General features: G+C 43.4%; 1 protein-coding gene across 8 annotated transcripts in view; it reads left to right on the top strand.

The window, feature by feature from the left end:
• flncb (filamin C, gamma b (actin binding protein 280)) overlaps positions 1-22412 on the top strand; it is a 53408-nt gene that overhangs the window by 16620 nt on the left and 14376 nt on the right. For 2 of the 8 annotated variants that reach the window (XM_088072583.1, XM_088072579.1), the window contains exons 7-32: positions 977-1139; positions 2386-2586; positions 3838-3960; positions 6816-6953; positions 7047-7173; positions 8002-8138; positions 8329-8522; positions 8611-8724; positions 8804-8947; positions 9685-9808; positions 10170-10330; positions 10413-10503; positions 10935-11104; positions 11469-11586; positions 12081-12343; positions 13179-13776; positions 14007-14180; positions 15952-16114; positions 16193-16353; positions 16456-16623; positions 17555-17678; positions 18317-18473; positions 20626-20815; positions 20913-20936; positions 21549-21796; positions 22097-22192. In XM_088072583.1, the coding sequence (XP_087928709.1) occupies positions 977-1139; positions 2386-2586; positions 3838-3960; positions 6816-6953; positions 7047-7173; positions 8002-8138; positions 8329-8522; positions 8611-8724; positions 8804-8947; positions 9685-9808; positions 10170-10330; positions 10413-10503; positions 10935-11104; positions 11469-11586; positions 12081-12343; positions 13179-13776; positions 14007-14180; positions 15952-16114; positions 16193-16353; positions 16456-16623; positions 17555-17678; positions 18317-18473; positions 20626-20815; positions 20913-20936; positions 21549-21796; positions 22097-22192 (4371 nt within the window). The remainder of the gene's footprint in view (positions 1-976; positions 1140-2385; positions 2587-3837; positions 3961-6815; positions 6954-7046; positions 7174-8001; positions 8139-8328; positions 8523-8610; positions 8725-8803; positions 8948-9684; positions 9809-10169; positions 10331-10412; positions 10504-10934; positions 11105-11468; positions 11587-12080; positions 12344-13178; positions 13777-14006; positions 14181-15951; positions 16115-16192; positions 16354-16455; positions 16624-17554; positions 17679-18316; positions 18474-20625; positions 20816-20912; positions 20937-21548; positions 21797-22096; positions 22193-22412) is intronic. The other 6 variants (XM_088072585.1, XM_088072581.1, XM_088072584.1 and 3 more) reach the window with 3 other exon arrangements.

Here is a 22412-nt window from a genome sequence, read left to right as displayed (position 1 = left end):
AATCAACTTTCAGATGAAAATATTATGAGAACGATCCTCGTGCACACGGATCCACAAAAACTTTGTAATGACACACCATAGAAGAAGACCACGATCCTGCGTGAAGTAACGCCACCGTTCTCATAGGATCATCGCCAGTTTCCACGGCAACAAAGGGAGTGGCGTTTTCCAAAGATTACACCTTCAAAAGTTTGTGTTTTCACAAACACAAACTTGGCCAAAGTGCCACCGCAGCAAAAGTTTCATGCAAGAACGGTTACCGTGGAAACGGATCCTCAGACGTCCAGTCCATCTGGTGTCCCAGGACAGATTTTCTCTGTTTTTAGGGTCCAAGAATCTGATCAGAGCCTGTTATGTGAGTTTGACTCGGTTCATATTTTTATTTGATTTTTAAGCGATCAGAATCAGCTCCAAATCATTTATATTGATCATTTTTATTGTTGTGAAAATACAAAATGTTTCAGCGTAGGTGTGTGATGTATGTGGTTAAAATATGGTGTAAATTCGGGATTAACAAAATCAGTGTTTTACTGGTCAGAGCAGACGTTCCTGACCTCATACTTCTGGCTCAGGACCCCGTTTCTATGTGACAATTTTCACAGCAATTTAAAGACTTTTTTTGCTACTTGCTACTTTTCTAATGATAGTTGGGATTTTTTATAACAACATTTTAGTCTACAGTCACAGCTGAGGGGTCAGTGTGTTGATTCTTCTGTTAATGTGAACTCAAAATGTCTGATGGTGGTTTTGTCTGGATAACACGGACTCTGTGTTCACGGTGAGTTTCAGAGCGAACACTGTCCCCCTCTGTGGAGCTCCTCTTGTCCCAAATCTTCTTGAACCTTTCCATCCTGTGAAAGCTCAATCAGCCATTTGACCTGTTAGATTGATTCAGTCGACCCCAAAATGTTTGTTCGGGATTTTATTAATGACACAACGGCCCCCCTGACAGCTCCGAGCGTGTCTCCCCCTGCAGGTGAAGGTGCTGTTTGCGGGTCAGGACATCGACAGAAGTCCCTTCACGGTCAACGTCTCGAAGGCGATGGGCGACCCGACCAGAGTTCAGGCCCGCGGGCCGGGGCTGCAGCCCACAGGAAACGTGGCCAACAAGCCCACGTACTTCGACATTTACACCGCAGGTAAGCACCCTAAATTCACACCAACACCCCAGAGCTGGACCATATGAGCTCATATCAGCATCACCATTAACTGACCATTTTACCCCGATTATTATTAATGAACAGTTATTATTATTATTTTTATTAGTAGTAGTAGTATGTTTTGCCCTTATAGTTCACTTGGCGGTCAATATATCGTTGAATTATTTGATGTTGTTTTCTAAGAAATAAAAAAGGAGACATTTACAGTTTCATTTGACTATGATGTGATGCACTGTAGTAAACATTTGATGAATTATTATTAATTAAACTTTCCAGCATTATATAAGAATTAAAAGCTACATCTTAAACAAATGTCAGGTAAATTTACTTCTCCTATAGCTGCCAACAGCCTGCCAACATTCCCAGTTAGAGAAAGGCTGAAAATGAGCTCATGTGCTTGTGGCCCCGGGCCCCCAAAACATTACATCTGCCCCTGGTAATAATAATGAGAGCTCAGCGAGCGTCGGATGAGACACGGAGCGATGCGTCCTGCTGTTTCTAAATAATTAATCCAAAGTCTGATTAAAGCTGAAACTAACACAGAGTCGTCTGTAGAGTCTAAAGAAGTCACTTTCACCTCTGCAGATGTGTCTGTTTCAGACACTTTGGTGCTGTGAGGAGAAGCTGCGCTCTGTTTGTCTGTCTCACTGCGCTGCTGTCGGACCATCAGCTGTTTGATCCGCCATGATGAAATGCTGTGGCTGTCAAACACTCAGCTGTTCTGCTGTCAAAGTCCTTCACTGCATCGCGTAATCGTTCAACACTTCTGCTGTCGCTGTGTTTTGGCGTGAGATTTTCCTCGGTGTCCTGAGAGCGTGAGACCAAGCGTGAGAGCAAAAGGCTGAAACTAACGTCACATGTCTGAGCGTCGGCAGCCCCGGTGGGAAACGATTAACAGAATTTAAAAAAACCAAAAACGGACAGACGCTCCGAATGACGTTTTTTTAAAATAATTTTGGATTAATTGCGCAGCCCGAACCAAAACTACACTTGCAGGTTATTCAGGTTTAAGTTCATAGATATTAAAGGACAAAATATTTTCCTCTTGATTGTTCAAACCTTTCTTTGTGTCTTCTTTTTCTGATCAGAGATGTAAAATCATTTCATGTTTACTGTGGATGCTCCTCCTGAGTTTTGACTCTCAGCAGTTCAGTCTAATTTTTAGTGAGCGTCACATTCTTCTGTCAGTGTCTAAAGTCCATCTGTCCCTCTGTGTGTCCTCCAGGGGCGGGTGCTGGGGACGTGGGCGTCATCATTGTGGATTCAAACGGTCGCAGAGACACAGTGGAGATTGTGCTGGAGAACAAAGGGGACAGTATTTTCCGCTGCACCTATGTCCCCGTCCTGGAGGGACCTCACACCGTCTACGTGACCTTCGCCGGGCAGCAGATTCCCAGAAGCCCTTTCACTGTGCACATCTCAGAGGGTAGGCGTCCCTCCGTCCTCCGTCTGTCTGTTGTTGTTTACAGCTGAAATGGTTTTAACTTGAACCTGGTCCCTGAGGTGAATCTGATGCATGTCTCTGATCAGAGTGTCACACTGAAATCTGACGTCCAGACTGACGGCTGAACCAGACCAGTTCAGTCTGGGTCCAGGTCTGATGGGACAGTCGATGCTTGCTGGTTTTACTGGCTGAAGCTGAGCGCTCTCATGGTTTTGGGCTGTGGTGTTCGGTCCTCTCCAGCCGGGAGCTGGACTGTTGGACAGACGGGGACAGGACATGGACGGCACGTTAGCCCTGTCTGTCTTCAGTGTGGACAGTGTCTGATAGGACCTGGACTTGACTTGGGACTCGGCAGTCGACTTGAGACTTGATCCTGAACCCTTTTTGTTTGTGACGCAGAACTTTTTAATCTTTAGACTTGACTTGAGGACAGTTTTGATTTGGGACTTAGCTGGACAACATGGCCTTTAAATAATATTACAGTATTTTTAGGCTATGTCACAATAAACTACATACATCTCAGTATTTTGAAATCTCCTTAAACTGTAGACTCTGTAGACTAAAAAACTAAATAAGGTACTGTTAATGATATTTAATAATAATAAAGTTAAATAAAGTACTGTTATAATATAGTTAAAGAATTGTTATCATAAAGTTAAATACAGTACTATTTTGATAAATTAATTAAGATACTGTTACAGTAAAATAAACTAAAGCACTGTTTTAATAAAATATAACAAACTACTGTTATAATAAAGTTAATAAAGTACTGTTACAATAAAGTTAAATAAAGAATTGTTACCATAAAGTTAAACAAAGTATCATTATAATAAAGTTTAATAAAGTGCTGTTACAATAAAGTTAAATGAAGCACTGCTATAATAAAATTAAGTAAAATAGTGTCAAAATAAAATAAAACAGTACTGTCATGTCATGACTCGTGACTTTGATGCAGGACTTGAGTTAGGACATGCAGTCTTGAGCTGGGACTTTATTTTCTTTATTTTCTAAGCTTGTGACTTTAATTCTTACTTGACTAAAATGTTGGTGACTTCAGATTTTGAGACTTGCAGAACCTGACTGCCCGCTGGTCTGGCGTCCTGGTCTGCTGATCCTGCTGGTCTTGCTGTCTCCTGGTCTGGTGTCTTACTGGTCTGGTGGACTGGCGGTCTCTGTGGACGTGTCTGTCCCCTCGGTGCCTGTCTTGTATCATGTCTGTTGTCCCTCCTTCAGTTCCACAGAGCGTCCGTCCTCTGGGGTCTCCGGTGCAGATTTTGCCTCAGTCTGCTCGCACCCCTCCCTCAGACAAGACCCGGAGAGCCCCCCCTCCGACACCGCCCAAACCCCGCCGACCAAGTTAGTACAGTCTGGGGGGGCGGGGTGTGACTGGAGGCTGCCTGCGCTCGCCTGGTTTCCTTCCACCTCAACTCAAAACCATCCCGCCTCTGACCCCCAACCGGGTCGGCCGGCCTCACAGCATGAGCTGCAAACGCTTCTTCTTCTTCTTCTTCTTCTTCTTCTTCTTCTTCTACAGTGAATGCGTGCAGTGAATCGTCTCTGGATGAACCATCAGGCCGACTCAGATTTTAATTCCTCCCTCTAGCTCTGTAAAACCCCCCGCTCAAATTAGATGAAGCTAAAAAAACAGAAAAGTCTTTACTTTCTTTTAAAAAAAAATCTGCGCTCATATAAGAACGCTGCAGTTTACATGCCAGGCCAGTAGGTGACGCTGTAACTTTGTAATGGCTGGGCGATAAAACCATAACGATATCATATCTTTTCCTCGATTGAAATGTGAGACGTAGTTGATAGAATGTCAATAGAACTCATTCCAGCCGTGTCCTGACAGACAACACCAACAGCCAATGAAAAAAAGAATAGCGCCGCAGAGAACCAAACGCAGTGAAGGACTTTGACTGTCAAACAGCCGAGTGTTTGACAGCCACAGCATTTCATCATGGCGGATTAAACAGCTGATGGTCCGACAGCAGCGCAGTGAGACAGACAAACAGAGCGCAGTTCTCCTCAAAGCATAATGATAATCATTAATAATCGTAATCAAAGTAAAATGTTCAGTTAATGGTGATGTTGATTTTAGGTATGAGGCTCGGAACTTTGCTGGGAGGAAATTTTAGTAACTGGACCTCTTTGAATTTTCGTAGAATAGGTCCTCCAGCTGGTGATGCTGTTCTACAGTATATTTGTCATGTTCAATGTCTGACAAACCCAAATGAACCTGATGATATCTTCATATCTCACTGAGGAGTCAAAGGAACCTTTAAACTCGACAGAAATAGTGATTTGATGTATATCGTGATAAATATCGATATCAACTGATATGAAAAAAAATATCGTGATAAGACTTTTTTCCATATCGCTCAGCCCTAGACACACTGTGGAAGAAGACCAGCTGCCTGCGTGAATGTTGACCTCAATGTTGTCACAGTATCATTTCCAGTTTCCACGGCGACAGCAGGGGTTGTGTTTTCTAGAGATTACACTCTGGCATGAGAGTAATGTAAAATTAACCTTTGATATGTACTTCAATACAGTACTTGAATAAATGTACTTGTACTCGTAAATGTTCTTTAAATATAAAACTTATTTTTCTTTGTGTTGGACGACAGTTTGTGGTCTCTGAAAGCGAGATGTTTTTCTCTGATCTCTGTCACTGTTCTGGATGGCTCGTAGAAAAGCAAAAATAAGATAAACATTGGTGAATCCCAAAAATCCGTGTGTACTAACAAAATAAGAACAATCCTGGATACGAGCAAAAACAGGAGAACATTTGTTCATGTATAGTTTCTGTCATGAGGTCTGTTCATAACTCTGTTTTTGAGGTCCAACAATTATTTCAGCTGGAGAAAAATGTCCACATCACGATATTAATTATTATTATAACTATTTATTTTATTTTTTTATTTTATATAGATTAAGATCTTTTTAGTCATTTCCCAGTTTTCTTATTGTTGTTTTTTTTTGTTTTTGTTTTTTTTTTTTTACATTTTTTTAAAATATTTCTTTTCTAGATTAAAGGTGATTTCTTCTTAAGTTTCTCATCACCTTCTACCTGTTTTTTTAATGCCCAAGCTTTAAAGGATTAATGTGTTGATTTTTTCCCTCACCCATAGTCCTTTATCACCTCTTCAATATTATCTTCTGCTTCACCTCTCCTCCTCACAACCACTAACCCTCCTCTTTCGCTTCCAACTTCCAAAAAAACAGGTGGAAAACAATCTTGCATGTATGAATACTTTAAAAGAACAAACAACATTATTTGTGTTATTATTTGCAGGTGAAACATTTAAAGCTGAGAATCAGTGCGAAGTCACGCAGGCTGAGAAAAACTCTTTCATCTTTGCTGCTTTTTTCTATTCAGCCAAACTGCAAACTGCTTCTCTGATCAGCTGACTAACACTGATCCACTGTGTGTGTGTGTGTGTGTGTGTGTGTGTGTGTGTGTGTGTGTGTGTGTGTGTGTGTTTATTCTTGGTTAAACTATTTTTAGTTTTAGACTTGGGCATTTTGTGATGTTTGGTTTTTTTTACTGTAAGGTTTGGGATTCAGTTTTGGATTTTAGAATCAGTGACAGATGTTAGAGGTTCACAGTTGAGTTCAGTGTTATTTTATTAAGCATCCGTTAAACTCCAGTCTTCACTGACTCAGAGTTTGGACATGTTTTTAATGTTCTGTCCCGCAGAACAGACACTTCAGTGTTTTTTATTTTCATGTGTTCATAGCCTGGAGGCCTCCCGACAGCCCCGACTCTAAAACTTCACATAAACACTTTATTCATTCAGCTGTTTGCTTATTTATCCCTCTGGGTTTTCCCTGGAAATGAATATGTGCAAATCTGCAGAACTAGCTCTAACTATTAGATTAATAGTTCACTTTGTCTTTGAAACCAAAGATACCAAAAAAAAAAGTCAATTGTTAATTTAAACCCGTTTGTTAATATATGTGTAAAAATGTCAAGAGAAGTCCAAGTTAATTACTTGGAAGCACAAACAAGAAGTTTACGTGAATTAATTTAAGCCTCTCACACCCGAATCAACATCAGTTTCTTGTAATTTCTTGCTAATCACTCAGGGTTCAGTCTCAGGGAGCAGACAAACTGGAGTGTGTGTTTGTGTGAATGTTTTTGTGGTAATTTTGACATCATCTCCCAGTCTAACCAGTGTCCCGTGTCTCCCTCTGATTGGTCTCGACAGCGTGTAACCCAAACGCCTGCCGGGCGTCGGGCAGAGGCCTGCAGCCGAAGGGTCTGAGGGTGAAAGAGGTGGCTGATTTTAAGGTTTACACCAAAGGCGCTGGCAGCGGAGAGCTCAAAGTCACCGTCAAGGGACCAAGTGAGACAACTTGAACAAAAACTGATGAATTAGTTTGAAATGCACCTTTACTGAACACGTTTAGCAGCACTGATGGGTTTATTTTGACCACAGAGGGCCTGGAGGAGCCGGTGAAGGTTCTTGAGATGGAAAACGGGATATTTGAGTGTAATTATTACCCCATCATGACGGGAAAATACATCGTTAGCAGCACCTGGGGAGGACACAGCATCCCACGCAGGTGAGACAGTCAGCTGATCTTATTATTCTCCTGTGTTCACGCTGATGTCGTCACAGACAACTGAGAAAAAAAAACAAATTCAGTCATTCGTCACTGGTTCCATGTTACGGAGAATTTCTGGGGACCCGGAATAGACCCAGGAGGAACTCCGGTGGTTTTACTCAAGAGCACAGGAACATGTTTGAAACATGGATTGACATCAGTTTTCTTGTTCTGCGTTCAAACGCCTCTCACAAGCTGAGAGGTGTTTGAAACCAGAGCAAACTGTTTGATTTCTTCCTAAAACACGAGGGGAAAGGCAGCAAGCAACTTAGCAAGAAATGTCCCACAAATTGCAAGAAAATTGGTAAAAGTAGACAAGAAAATTACATAAAAATTAGTTTTAAAAAAGAGAAGAAGATAATTAACATTATGCAAAAATGGAGAAATGTCCAGAAAACTATATTTATAATTGTAATAATTTATATATTTATATTTTAATTTATTGACAGAAAAAATATAAGCAAATATATGATACATTTTAAAGACATGTTAGAATTTAAAAAATACAATAACATTTTTTAAAAACAAATGTTGGCAATAAATTATCACTTAAAACAATTCCGGCTTTAAATTTATATATAATATTTTGGCTCAAGAGAGTGTCTTCAGGCTTCGTGTGTGTGTGTGTGTGTGTGTGTGTCTGTGTGTGTGTGTGTGTCTGTGTCTGTGTCTGTGTGTGTGTGTGTGTGTGTGTGTCTCTGTGTCTGTGTCTGTGTGTGTGTGTGTGTGTGTGTGTGTCTGTGTGTGTGTGTGTCTGTGTGTGTGTGTGTGTCTGTGTGTTTTCAGTCCATTTGAGGTCCAGGTGAGTGAGGAGGCGGGGCCTCAGAAGGTGCGGGCCTGGGGTCCAGGTCTGGAGACCGGGATGGTTGGGAAGAGCGCTGACTTTGTGGTGGAGGCCATCGGCACAGAGGTGGGAACACTGGGTACGTCACAGCGACGCAGTGAAGTGCACGGTAACCAGAGCGAGCCTCTAATTGAGACGGGTCTTTATTTGACAAAATGTGTCCTCACACCGGGCTGCTAAAAAGGTCTAGTCGTCTAACTGGGACGAGGCTTTTGTTTGAAGTTTTATGGTTGATGATGTTTGAAGTATTTACCTCTGACTGTGTGCAGGTTTCTCCATTGAGGGTCCGTCTCAGGCAAAGATCGAGTGTGACGATAAAGGCGACGGGTCATGTGACGTTCGATACTGGCCGACCGAACCGGGCGACTATGCCGTGCACGTGATCTGTGATGACGAGGACATTAAGGACAGTCCCTTCATGGCTCACATCCTGCCCGCTGCCAACGACGTCTTCCCAGAGAACGTGAGAGCAGAACCTCGCTGATGTGAAAGCTGTTTCACACATTTCATCGTTAAAACACATCGTGTTAAATATTGATTATTCCGCTCAGGTGAAGTGTTACGGGCCGGGTCTGGAGCCGCTCGGCTGCATCGTCAACAAACCCGCTGACTTTACCATCGACACCCATGGAGCCGGCCGAGGAGAGCTGAAGCTCTACGCTCAGGTGACAAACATTAAATGATACTTTTTGCTTTGATCATGTGTTGATTGCAGATGAGTGAAGTGTGTGTTTGTGTTTTCAGGATGCGGAGGGTTTCCCTATCGACATCCAGATCACTGATAATGGAGACAGCACCTTCTTCTGTGTTTACATTCCCACTAAACCCATCAAACACACCATCATCATCACCTGGGGAGAGGTCAACGTTCCCAACAGCCCCTTCAGGGTAAACAACAGTCACACTGATCACAGTGTCGCTGGTTCGATCCCCAGCTCCACATGTTGAAGCTTCATTGAGCAAACACACTGAAGCCTAAATCATCACGTCACATAATAGCTTGCTTTTTGGGTAATGTGTTATATAAATTAATTAATTTACAATTAATTTAGGTTATTAAACTAAAGATCCATCTGCATCAAACCACTGAGGTGAAAACATTTACAGTTTTGCTTTTAAATCTGTGAGAAAATGTAACATTTTAAGTTAAACAAAAAGAAAAACAGAAAAGAGAACCAATCTTATTCACAACTAATATTTTCAGCAAAACTCATCTTTAAAGTGTGCAAAATCTTATTGTTTCAAGGATACCATTTCATTTATATACACACAGTTGCAAAAAGTGTGGTTTATTTGGCCAAGAGGTGGTATGCAAGGACAAATTATAGTTGACTGAGGATAGAGCCTTGAGGTATGCCACAGACTTAGCTTTGTGATGAAGGATTGTAGAAAGGGATGCAGAATGATTCTGCTTCATAAATGAGAATAAATGAGAAATTCACAGATACATCAAAATGAGTGCACAAGATTTTAAAAAGAATGAAATCAAAAGTAAAAAAAACAAACAACGATTTATATGATGGATTTAGTATAATGTAGTAAGTAGTTTGATAGTAAAACTTTTTTACCATATTCGTTTCAGTTTGCCTCGTAACGCTTTACACACTCTGTATGTTGTGATCCAGGTGACGATCGGAGAAGGCAGCCATCCGGAGAACGTGAAGGTTTACGGTCCAGGTGTGGAGAAGACGGGACTGAAGGCCAACGAGCCGACGTATTTCACCGTGGACTGCAGCGAGGCCGGACAGGGTGAGACACCTCACCTGTCTCACGTCTTTTGTCCTGTTATTTCTGATGTTACATTACTGTAACCCTATGAAACCTGGATCAACATCTGTTTTCTCATTCTATGTTCAGACACCTTTCACGAGCATTTTAACCTTTGAGCGAAATGGTTTGATGTCTTTTGAATATGTAGCTAAAATGGTAACAACTTGGCAAGTTGCAAAAAATCCTGGGAAAAGCTGACATACTATTACCTGAAAATGAGTAAAATTGAAGAGAGACAGAGAAAAAATCGTTGAAAATATTTAAAATATTTGCTTTTTTTGACCACTTTTCCCTAGAGTGTGATGTGACTAAAGTGTATTATCCCTGTTTTCACCTGCAGGAGACGTCAGCATTGGGATCAAGTGTGCTCCGGGCGTGGTCGGCCCTGCGGAGGCCGACATTGACTTCGACATCATCAAGAATGACAACGACACGTTCACGGTGAAGTACATGCCTCCAGGCGCCGGGCAGTACACCATCATGGTGTTATTCGCCGATCAGGTGAGAGCGCGGACACGAAGTCTTCTGGAAACATTTTCTCCTAAATCATTAGACAAACCTCTTATCTTTAATGTCACAACAGGAAATTCCCATCAGCCCCTTCAGAATAAAGGTGGATCCTTCCCATGATGCAGCTAAAGTCAGAGCAGAGGGACCTGGACTCAACAAGACAGGTGAGTCCAGATTCACGTTCCTGTCCTGCAGAGATCGAATGGTTTTATTTTGCACACAGATTTCATAAACTCTGTACGTTTCCAAACACGTTTCTAATTAGCACCAGTGAAGTAAATGAAGTAAATGATGCTCTTTGGTTACTGTCAGCTTGTGCTCTGGAAATTCATAACCGCTGATTCATGCTGCAGAGTGACTCCAAAAACCACAAACATGCAGTAATTAGTACTGCTGAGTTACTTAATTTGTGCTCCTTATTTCTCTGCATGAATGTTTTAGTGTGTGTTCTGGAAATAATTATTTCGAGGGTACAAATGAAGCAAATTGTGCTTTTGAATCAGTGCATTATGTCCAGCTGATGTTACGTCCTTCACTCACAGCCATAAGCAGATAATTTTATTTGTATGTTCAAAGTTTCTCTGACTGTGTGCAGGAGTGGAGGTGGGGAAACCGACTCACTTCACCATTTACACGAAGGGAGCCGGGAAAGCCGAACCCGAGGTTCATTTCAGCGGAGCAGCCAAAGACGAAGCTGTCAGAGACTTCGAGATCATCGACAACCACGACTACTCGTACACCGTCCGCTACACCGCCGTCCAGCAGGTGAGACAAGGCTGCAGTTTAAACAAGTGACACTATACTTACGGCCCTAGAAATCCTAGAAATGTCCTACAATCCTTGAAATGTCCTAAGAACTGAGAAATGTCCTAAAGTCTGAAAAATGTCTGAAAAATCCTTGAAATTTCCTAAAATCTTAGAAATATACTAAAATTCTAGATCTTAGAAATGTCCTAAATTCTAAAAACTATCTGTAATCCCAGATATGTCTGGGGCCGCTGCGAGTGGCCCCTGGCCTCCTGGTCTTTTGTAAAAGTGGCCCCTCAGCAGAGCGGCTTGAGTGTCTCTGGTTGACAATGTGTTGGCTGACTGATGAACTGCTGCTAACTGCAGTTTGTGTCTCCGTCAGGGGAGCATGTCCATCGCCGTGTGCCACGGCGGAGACCCCATCCCCAGGAGCCCCTTCATCATCAGCGTGGCCCCCCCACTGGACCTCAACAAGGTCAAAGTTCAGGGACTGAACAACAGTGAGTAGGGCTGAGTCTGCACCAAAGCTTTCTACCAGGAAATGAGAAAACATCCATCAGACAGGACGTCCAGTTCAGGTCCAGTCCACGGCGCCGACGTCCTGCCAGCGATTCTGTGTTCAGGGTCACAAGTGTAACTGTTTGTTCATCACACGCTGTTCCCATTAAAAACTTTCCTCGTGCTGCATTCAGACGCCTTTTACAAGCACGAACACCTCCGAAACCTGAAAAAAATATTGGTTTCTTTCAAAAAAAAAAAGGCAATGAGCAGCTTGAAATAAGATGCTCTGCAAACTGCAGGAGGGGCGGAAAGATGACAAGAAAATGACCTGAAAATTTTTTTTTTTCAAAGGAGATGAAATGAGTAGAAGTGTATTTTTCAGAAATTATAATAAATAATAAAACTAATGTGTCTCTCTGTGTGTGTGTGTGTGTGTGTGTGTGTGTGTGTGTGTGTGCGTGCGTGCGTGTGTGTGTGTGCGTGCGACTCAAAGAGGTGGATGTCGGGAAGGACGAGGAGTTCACCGTCACCACTCGTGACGCTGGCGGGCAGGGCAAACTGGACGTTAAGATCACCTCACCGTCACGTCGACCAATCCCCTGCAAGCTGGAGTCGGGCTCAGCCAACGAGGCGCACACGGTGAAGTACATCCCCCCCGAGGAGGGGCCGTACCGCGTGGACATCAACTACGACGGAAACCCCGTACCAGGAAGTCCCTTCACTGTGGAGGGCGTCATGCCCCCCGACCCCTCCAAGGTCAGTCTGAGACTTTGTCCTCGAAGTGTCTTTAAAGACGTCCTGAGAAAATGATTCGTTAGTTTTGTCCTTCAGCATTTTGCTTAAAGTCAGTCGACATCACGGTATTAAAACCTTAAAACCCTGACAGCGTTTTCTCCTCGAATACACAGAGAAAAAGAAGTGTTCTGCATATAGCAGAATTTCTAAAATTATTCAAATTGACCTGAGAAAATTTTTTTTTATTATTATATTATTATATAAATGATTATATAACTGTTATTTTTTTTTGTTGTTGAAGATTGTTTGAAAACTATCATATTATTTAAGATCTTTTTTTCATTTCTTTCCAATTCATCTCCTTTTTTTAAATTTCCGTTTTCCTTTATTTCCTTTTCTCCTTATTTTCTTATAATAATTTACTAATTTCTTGGTAATTATTGGGTCATTTCTTCTCTAGTTGCTCATTGCCTTCTACCAATATTTTAAAAGAATTTAAGTCGGTTTGCTCAGGTTTCATAGGGTTAATGTGGAGATGACTGATGAATTCCAAAAGTAAAAGTAAAAGCCCAGATACCTGAAAGGAGCCCAGACCCAGAAGCATCAAACATCTCAATCTTGCATCATTATCTTCTGAAACTTTTCATGATTGTGACTTTATTGAACATGCAGGCAATAAAACTTTGAGAATAGAAACTGACTCGATGGACGACGATCTTCTCAACAACCTGAGACACAAACGACGTCACAGAAACGTTTCTAACATTCAAATCAGTCGAGTAAAATGAAAAGTGAAGCAGACCTCCGTCTGACACAGACTGCGGTAAACCTCTGCTGGTCTTTCTAACACGTCCAGGTCCGAGCCTACGGTCCAGGTCTTCAGGGGGGTGTGGTGGGTAAGCCGGCCCCCTTCGCCATCGACACAAAGGGCGCCGGTACGGGCGGTCTGGGTCTGACGGTGGAGGGACCCTGCGAGGCTAAAATCGAATGCCAGGATAACGGGGACGGCTCCTGCTCCGTGTCCTACCTGCCCACCGAGCCCGGCGAGTACGCCATCAACATCCTGTTCGCGGAGCAGCACATACCGGGCTCCCCCTTCAAGGCCGTGGTCCAGTCCGTGTTCGACCCCAGCAAGGTGACGGCCAGCGGGCCCGGCCTGGAGCGAGGGAAGGTCAACGAGGACGGCTCCTTTACCGTGGACTGCTCCAAGGCCGGAGACGCCGAGCTCACCATCGAGATCATCTCCGACTCCGGCGCCAAAGCCGAAGTCCACGTCCAGAACAACAGCGACGGGACCTACTCCATCACCTACATCCCCAAATTCCACGGCATGTACACCATCACTATCAAGTATGGAGGACACACCGTGCCCAAATTCCCCGCCAGGCTGCAGGTGGACCCGGCCGTCGACACCAGCGGCGTGAAGGTGCACGGACCGGGAGTGGAACCCAGAGGTGAGGACCAGTTTACAAGGAGGTTTATTAAAATGTTTATCAAAGATTAATCCAGAATCCAGTCTTTATCTTTCGCTCTTGTCTGGTTAAAGAACATATTAGATTTTTCTTCTTCTATTAAAAATAATATTATGACTCTGCTACAAGTAAAATCACAGAAAACAGCAGAAAACAATAAATGAAAGCATCGATATTTTGTTGCGGTGTGTTTTTTTGTTTCTTCTCTGCAGGCGTTTTGAGGGAGGTGACCACTCATTTCATCGTGGATGCACGGGCGCACCACAAGAGCGGCGGCAGCAGAATCAAAGCCTGCATCTCCAACCCGTCCGGCGCCAACACGGACGCCTACATCACCGACAAAGGAGACGGGACCTACAGGGTGGAGTACACGCCGTACGAGGACGGTGAGACGCTCGACGTTTTATTCAACCTGCTGAAGTCTCTCCGCTGAGAGTCCGTTGGTGTGTTTGAGCTCAAAGGTTTTCAGTAAACAAGCTGTAAGAGAACGACGGCGCGGACGCACAGGAACAGAAACGAAGGTCTGCTGCTGTTTTATGGTTTTTTTCCACACAACCTTGTGGTTTTCATAAAGCGTCAGATCGTCCCTCCGCCGCAGGAAAGATCTCAACAGTTCAGCTTTCGCTGTGATTTCATCGTGTTTACACCTCCTAACGTGGTCGGCTGACACGTAACTTCGAAAGACGTTTTTACAGGATCCAAATGTAAACAGACGAGGAAACGCACCTTTAAAATCAAAACAAAAACATGTCAGAATATTGTTTTAAAACCTGGTTTGAATCAGAGAGATTTCATGGAGTCAAAGAGGCCTTTTTCAGAGTTTGTATGGTCGTAAAAAACCTGGCAAATTCCTTGAAATGTGTGGGTGAAAATGCGTATTAATCCTGTTTATTTAAAATTATGCTAACATGCTAATATTACAGCTGTAAGAAGTAACTATTGTAACAGTGAGAGACGTGTGGAGGTATAAACTGTGTGTGTGTGTGTGTGTGTGTGTGGGCGGCGGATGAGGCTGAGTGTCTGGTATTAATAGCTGCAGCCTGTCTGCAGCAGCAGATGGTTTTCCACTGATAGTAATGTGTGATATGTTGGAGCCCAGTGCATTGTGGGACAGAAATACTCTTCCCTGCGGAGGCTTCGGTCAGTACGAGATTCCTCCGTCGGTCTCCTTTTGCTCCCAATCACAAATAAATGCACTTATTTTAATTTTAGTTTAACTTCATTTCTCCAGATGAGAAGCAGTTCTCACGTTTTATTGATGTTTTCTGGTTCAAGTCGCTGAATCTCCCGACAGAATGACACGGATGAATTTCAGCCTGCGTGTTCGTTTTTTCAGTCTAATCGTTGAAACTGAGCAGCTCATGTTGCTGTTAGAAGTTAGCAGAGTGAGATGCCCGGCAGAGTCAGTGCAGCTTTTGTTTGCATGTGACATGTGACCTGTCTGTTAACCCCAAAAACAAAACATTCACACACTGATGATTCATTCCCAAGTAAAGAACGATCTCATCATCGCCGTCCTTTCCGCCACTCGCCGTCATCTTTCTGACGCTGTGTGACACAGAATTTCAAAATAGAGGCGCATCTGAAAGAGGATGATATGGATCCATGTTTACACTTTGCATCGATGTTATGCAGTCGTTGCTCATCGAATCGATATATTGATGCAGATCGATGGATCGTTAAACCCAGAGTTTTAAATGAAATGCTGGCAAAGATGAGTGGCGCTGGAAGCTTAGTAATGCAGTAATTAAAAGTAACTACATGTAAAAGTAAGTAAAAGCTACACCAGCCTTCCAAAGGAGCTGTGTCACAGCGGTGGCGTCTTCAGATGCATCAGCTCATTAAAAGGTTTTATTTCCAAACATCACTTCCTGTCAGCCCTCCACCAAATCTAAATTTGACCAGTCAGCCCTCAGAGTGGCACATCCCAGCTGCCGTACCTCGACTTCTTCTCCCGTCTGTTTATTCAGTTTGTGCAAAAAGTCACGCGTCCCGTGTGACCGCGCGTCCCGTGTGACCGCGAGTCCCGTGTGACCGCGCGTCCCGTGTGACCGCGCGTCCCGTGTGACCGCGCGTCCCGTGTGACGCTCACCTCCAGTTATGCAAAGATCCTCCAGTCTGACCTGCGAACTGTTAACCCGGTCTCTCCATCTGCAGGTCTGCATCTCATAGAAGTTTTGTTTGATGACGTCTCGGTGCCAAAGAGTCCGTTCAGGGTGTCGGTGACGGAGGGCTGCGACCCCAGCAGAGTGCGAGCCTACGGTCCCGGTCTGGAGGAGGGACTGGTGAACAAACCGAACCGCTTCACCGTGGAAACCAGGTGACCGACTCTGAACCAGTCAGACTCATCTGACCGATGTGTCTCTCTATTGTCTCTAACGTCTGGTCTGGTCCTCAGAGGTGCCGGCACCGGGGGTCTCGGCCTCGCCATCGAGGGTCCATCTGAGGCCAAGATGTCGTGTAAGGACAACAAAGACGGCAGCTGCAGCGTGGAGTACATCCCCTTCACACCCGGAGAGTACGATGTCAACATCACCTTCGGAGGCCTTCCTATTCCAGGTGAGGGGTCTGAACCGGACTCTGTGGACTTTGTGGACTCTAAGAGGTCCAGGTTTTACAGATCCTGTACATAGCTGCCTCCTCTGTGTGTGTGTGTTTCAGGGAGTCTGTTTCGGGTCCCGGTGCGAGAGCTGGTGGACCCCAGTAAGGTGAAGTGTTCAGGTCCCGGTCTGGGCAGCGGAGTCCGAGCCCACGTCCCTCAGACCTTCACTGTAGACAGCAGCAAGGCAGGAGTGGCCCCCCTGGAGGTCCAGCTGTACGGACCCACAGGTGAGACGACCCTCATCGGTTCTTGTAGTGCTTTGACATAGACACCTGGACTTTGACACGTTCACCTCTCATCCAAGAGACTCGTTCAGGACTGAAGAAAGCATCCAAATGTAGTTTGATGTTGTGGTCCTCTGATGTGGTTTCAGGCCGGCAGGTCAGAGCTCGAACTGTACCGGACTGTATCAAACTGTACCGAACTGTACCGGACTGTACCGAACTGTACCAAACTGTACCGGACTGTGCCGGACTGTACGGGACTGTACCGAACTGTACCGGACTGTACCGGACTGTACCAAACTGCATCAAACTGTACCCAACTGTACCGGACTGTACCGGACTGTACCAAACTGTACCGAAGCCTCCATGTTTTTCTGTCTCCATCGTTTTTAATGATGATGCTGCGTCTGACATCTGTTACAGACGTCATCTAAAACTACGTCTGACGTCTGAATCTAAGACGACTGGTGACGCATCAGTGCTGTGAAGGCTTGTCCCATTTCCTCTGGAAGAGAGCTCAACTTTTACCCTTTGAACTCTGTTCGGAGGCAAAGAGCCGCTTGAAACGGGGTAAAAATACTGGATGGGGCCTTAAAGTCAAAAGCTCAAACTCTCTCTAACAACAGTTGTTCTGTCTTACATCAAAACCACAGAACTGTTCGTATGAATTCTGGAAAAATAACTCGACCCGACAGCAGATGCAGTCTGAGCGATTAGAAATTAAGATGTTTTAGGGAAAATGGACCCAAGACTCAGTTTTATCTGGTCCTTTGGTTTAGGAAGTCTTCAGGACTCTTAAGCTCTGGACTCGAGTCTTTATCATGACCTGATATTCATCAGAACTCTCCGTAAACTTCGTTCTAGTGTTTTAGGAGATCGAGGTGGCGACACTTTCCATCAGCGCTGAAGTCAAATCTCACACTTTGTCCTTCAGGTGTCGCCGAGCCAATCAGCATCACCGACAACGCCGACGGCACTCACACGGTGAACTACACTCCCGCCAACGACGGCCCGTACACGGTGTGCGTGAAGTACGCCGACCAGGAGGTCCCTCGCAGGTCAGCAGGTTCATTAACCCTTTGAAACAAATTAGTTTGATTTCTTTTGAAAACACAGGAAAAAAAGGCAAAATTAGTAAAACAGAGGAAAAAATGACCTGAAAATTTGTTTTTAAAAAAAGGGGAGGGGATAATTATAAAAATTATCAGGAAAAAAGCTTTTATAATTATTATAACCAGATATTTCAAATAATGTTCCAGGAATAAAAATGTTGAGTTGTTGTTTTTTTCCCCTCTTTTTTTTCTTGTTTGTTTTCATTCATTTTTCTCTTTTGCTTATTTTCAGGTAATTATCTTGTACCTTTTTTCCCCAATTTTTGAAAATCATTTTTTGCAGAGATGACAAAAGGATGAGAAAAAAACCTCCCGACATCCGTCCTCCCCACTTCCCTTGTGGGTTGTGGCCACATGCATACAAACAAGAACAGATGACAGAAAAAGAAGGAAAAAGATAAATAGATCAGAAAATACATGAAATAAAAAGATACACGAGTAAATAAATACAGAAAAAATGGAAAAGGATGATGCGCCTGGCCAGCAGGGTAGTGAAGACAGTCTGGTACCTTTTAGTTAATTTCTCCCCTCTGAGTCCTGATGCTCCTGGTTCAGGTCTAACCCGCCGATCTGTCCCCTCTCAGTCCTTTTAAGATCAAGACGCTGCCGGCTCACGACGCCAGTAAAGTGCGAGCCAGCGGTCCCGGTCTGAATGCGTCCGGAGTTCCCGCCAGTCTGCCGGTGGAGTTCACCATCGACGCCAGAGACGCCGGAGAGGGACTGCTAACCGTCCAGATCCTGGTGAGTCTCAGAGTCCGCAGGTGAACTCGACCTGACAGGGTCCAACTCAGACCGGCTCAGCACTCTGTCTTCAGTCCTTTTCTGTCTGAAAACTCTTGACGAGAGACGGAGCGACTGAAATTTAGGGGTCAAAGTTGAGGGTTTGTCAGAAGGTTTTCTGTGATCGGGGTCAGGACCGAGCGTGTGATCACACACACGTATGTTAGAGTTTAATGTTCCTCCGTCTCATCACCTGCTCCTGTCTGATCTGTCTGTTAACCCCTGATCATGTGACTTCCTGTCCCCCCGGCGCCGCTGCAGGGTCCTGACGGCTGCAGGCGCGAGGCCTCAGTGTTTGTGGAGGACTGGGGCCGGCGGGTGTGGGAGACACATATAGTAAAGAAAACCATCCCCTTCAGTATTCATAGGAGAGGCTGCGTAAGACTCCCGTCACCTCCTCCCTCCATCGTGTGTCCCCTCCCACCCCGACCCCTCGTCCCCTCGTCCCCTCGTCCCCTCGCTCACTTTAAACATAGACATAAAAATCTATTCTGCTTTATCGTCTGGATATTTTCTGTGCAGAGATACGAAACAGATTAAAAACCCAACAAGATCGTAGAAAGTCCGTTTAGTATCTTTATCTCGGATCACGTCTTCATACATGTCCGTCAACACGTCAACGTCAGCCGTTAACCCTTTAACAGATGTTGTAACCAACATTTTTAGCTTTCTTAAAAACTTTGCAAAACCCAATTTCATCTTGTTTTTCTATGACGCATTTTAGTATTTTGGTTAAACTGATTTTGTTGCTGGTTTCATTATTAGTTACTTTCATCTTCGTTGTATGAGATTGACAATTTGTTTTTTATTATAAAATTTATAGATTTTATTTTACTGGATTCATTTGTATTTGCATCTTTATTTCATCTTTATTCTTTATTTTTGTTTATTTACTTTTATATGTTTATTTTTATTTTCAGATTTCTATTTTATTGCATTGACTTTTTCACTTTTTAAAATCCATTATACCAAGAAAAAACATTTCTTAATAAATTGATGCATTTTGTTAATATATTCTACGGTCTTACGTGTATAATTTGTCATATTTCTTAGTGTGACTGTCAGAGGGTTAACGTTTAAATCTCACCACGAGCTCCATTTAGTGGCCGTTCTGGAGCTTTCTGTCAGATCACATGATCTTCCTCAGCTGATGTATCATTTGTCATCGAATTGTGGAAGTTCAAGTTGTTTCTGTCCGATTTCACATGTAGGTGGTGAAAAGACGAAAAGTGATGATAAAAATGAAGATGAAAAAGTTGAAATGTGAAGTGTTTTAAAATCTTATTTTTTAATATTTTATACGGTCGTGCAGCAGGATCGCCTCAACAGAACTATGAATCATGACTTATCTGATGTGCCTTTTTATTTCTATTTTTTATCTGATGTGCCTTTTATTATTATATTATATTTTTTATTTATTTATTGCTATTTAATAGTATCTTTTCAGTAATATTTAACGTATCCGGGAGTTGCTGTGCTCCTTTGATGTTTTATAAAAAGTAAATAACTTTCGACTTTGAAACATTTAATACTTATTTTAACTGTTCTTTATGGGCATAAATATACATTTTGGAAACCTGGCAGACGCTATAAGCAAACTTAATATCAGGAGCTAAATGGCATTAAATCACTCTGTCTCCCTGCGTCCTCCCCCTCTGTGGTCGCCATGTGACTGACCTCCCCCAGCTAACACACACACACACACACACACACACACACACACACACACACACACACACACACACACGCACACACACTAACTGAGTGCTTCATAAACCTTCATCGTCCTCCTCTGCTGCAGTGATTAGATATAGATCTGTGTGATAATTATTTTACATGTGTGAGTCCACTGGTCTCAAACATCAGCAGCCAGAGATATGTTTTTGATAGAAAGATAAAGTTATTATATACATATATATATATATATATATATATATATATATATATATATATATATATTTTTTAGTTATTATTACCAAAGTCAGATGGTGGTGTGGGAGACCACTGATGGGCACTTCTTCACCGCACAGTATAATTTTATTATTATTATTATTTTTTTTTTTTTACTGTACTTTAAATATATTTTCCTGACTTCCTGTCCGTGTGCGTCCAGGATCCAGAGGGAAAACCGAAGAAGGCGAACATCCGGGACAACAGAGATGGGACGTACACGGTGTCCTACGTGCCGGACATGGCGGGACGCTACACCATCACCATCAAGTACGGAGGAGACGAGATCCCCTACTCCCCATACCGCATCCACGCCCTGCCCACCGGGGACGCCAGCAAGTGTCTGGTCACAGGTCAGACTCCGCCCACCACGCTCTCTAACAGCCAATCAGATTTCAGCACCTGAAACCATGACAGCGTCACTGAGTGTGTGTGTTTGTTTTTTAACAGTGTCGATCGGAGGACACGGACTGGGTGAGTCATCTTTCCGCCACACTGCTCCGGTTACATGAAGTGTGTTCTTTGTTACTGCAGTGAAATGCATTTCATGTACAATTACTTATTATTATTTAGGTCATTTATTTTAAATTTGTTTGTTTTTTCATTTTGTTTTATTCTGCTTTTCTTTTGTATTTTTTTCTTTTTTTTTTATTTGTTTGTTTTGCTTTATTTCATTTTTTTGTTAGATTAATTCTCCAAATTATCTCGTTTTGTTTGTGATTAACTTTGTCTTAAAATGCTTTTTTAATTTTGCTTTTCTTTGTTTTGTTTTGCTTTTGATTTATATATTTTTCATTCCTTGTTGTTTGATTTCATTTTTTTGTTTGTTTTTCGTTATATTTTAATGCCTGTTTATTTTTTGTTTTGCTTTGTTTTTTTGTTGTCACTTTGGCTTTTTTAATTTATGTTGTATTTTATTGTATTTGTTTTAGTTTTTTTTTTTTTTCTCAGTTTCATTTGATATCTTTTGTTCAGTTATCAGTGAACTCGTCTTTTTTCAGCAGCTCAACTTAGTCTTAATTTCCAAATTCATAGCTGAGATAAGTTAGCGTTACCAGCTTCCTGACTGCTTGTGCGTCTTGTCAGGATCAGGTATTGGCCCGACCATCCAGATCGGCGAGGAGACGGTCATCACCGTGGACGCAAAGGCCGCCGGGAAAGGTAAAGTGACGTGTAAGGTGTCGACGCCTGACGGGGCGGAGCTTGATGTGGACGTGGTGGAGAACGCCGACGGCACGTTTGACATCTACTACACGGCTCCGGAGCCCGGGAAGTACGTCATCACCATCCGGTTCGGAGGCGAGAACATTCCCAACAGCCCCTTCCACGTGGTGGTGAGTGACATCACTGAACACCTGAGAGACGCAGGTGTGGTTTGAGGAGTTTCCGAGCTTTTGACCACGACGATCCGACCCCTTTAAAAAAATCCTTAAAACCGGAGAAAAGTCCACACTCCAAAAAAAAACTAGAAAATATTGCTTTGTTTTAAAAAGTCTGATTAAAAAAGTGTCGGGAACCACCGCGTCATCATCATCCTAATATTCTAATGTGTTTGTGCACGGAGTGTGTGTGTGTGCGCGCGCGTGTGTGTGTGTGTGTGTGTTCCCTAAAGGTTGTGCCTTGTTCCCTGTCAGGCGAGTGACACGGTCCCAATAATAGAGGAGCCATGTGACAAGCTTCAGTTACAGCCGCCCTTCACGCCCCCCTATGTGGGCTTCTCCCCTCGATGGGTACACCACAGTACTGCACTCACACTGAATATCCCTGCTGTTTGTGTGCAGGGAGGGCTGCCTCACACACACACACTGTCCTCTTCACTCATCAATAACAGCCCAGATTCACGTATAGATTTATTATTTGGCTCAGCATGCCGCCGCTGCATGTTCACTCTGCACGATCATCTGACTGCTGCTGCTGACTGCTGCTGGGGGAGGAGGGGATTTTATAATT

The sequence above is a fragment of the Plectropomus leopardus genome, chromosome 22 (assembly GCF_026936395.1).
Source record: "Plectropomus leopardus strain MGB_pleo_1.0 chromosome 22, ASM2693639v1, whole genome shotgun sequence".
Taxonomy (NCBI): Eukaryota; Metazoa; Chordata; class Actinopteri; order Perciformes; family Serranidae; genus Plectropomus; species Plectropomus leopardus.
Note: the sequence above shows the minus strand (reverse complement) of the source record. Positions and strands in the feature narration are given on the sequence as shown.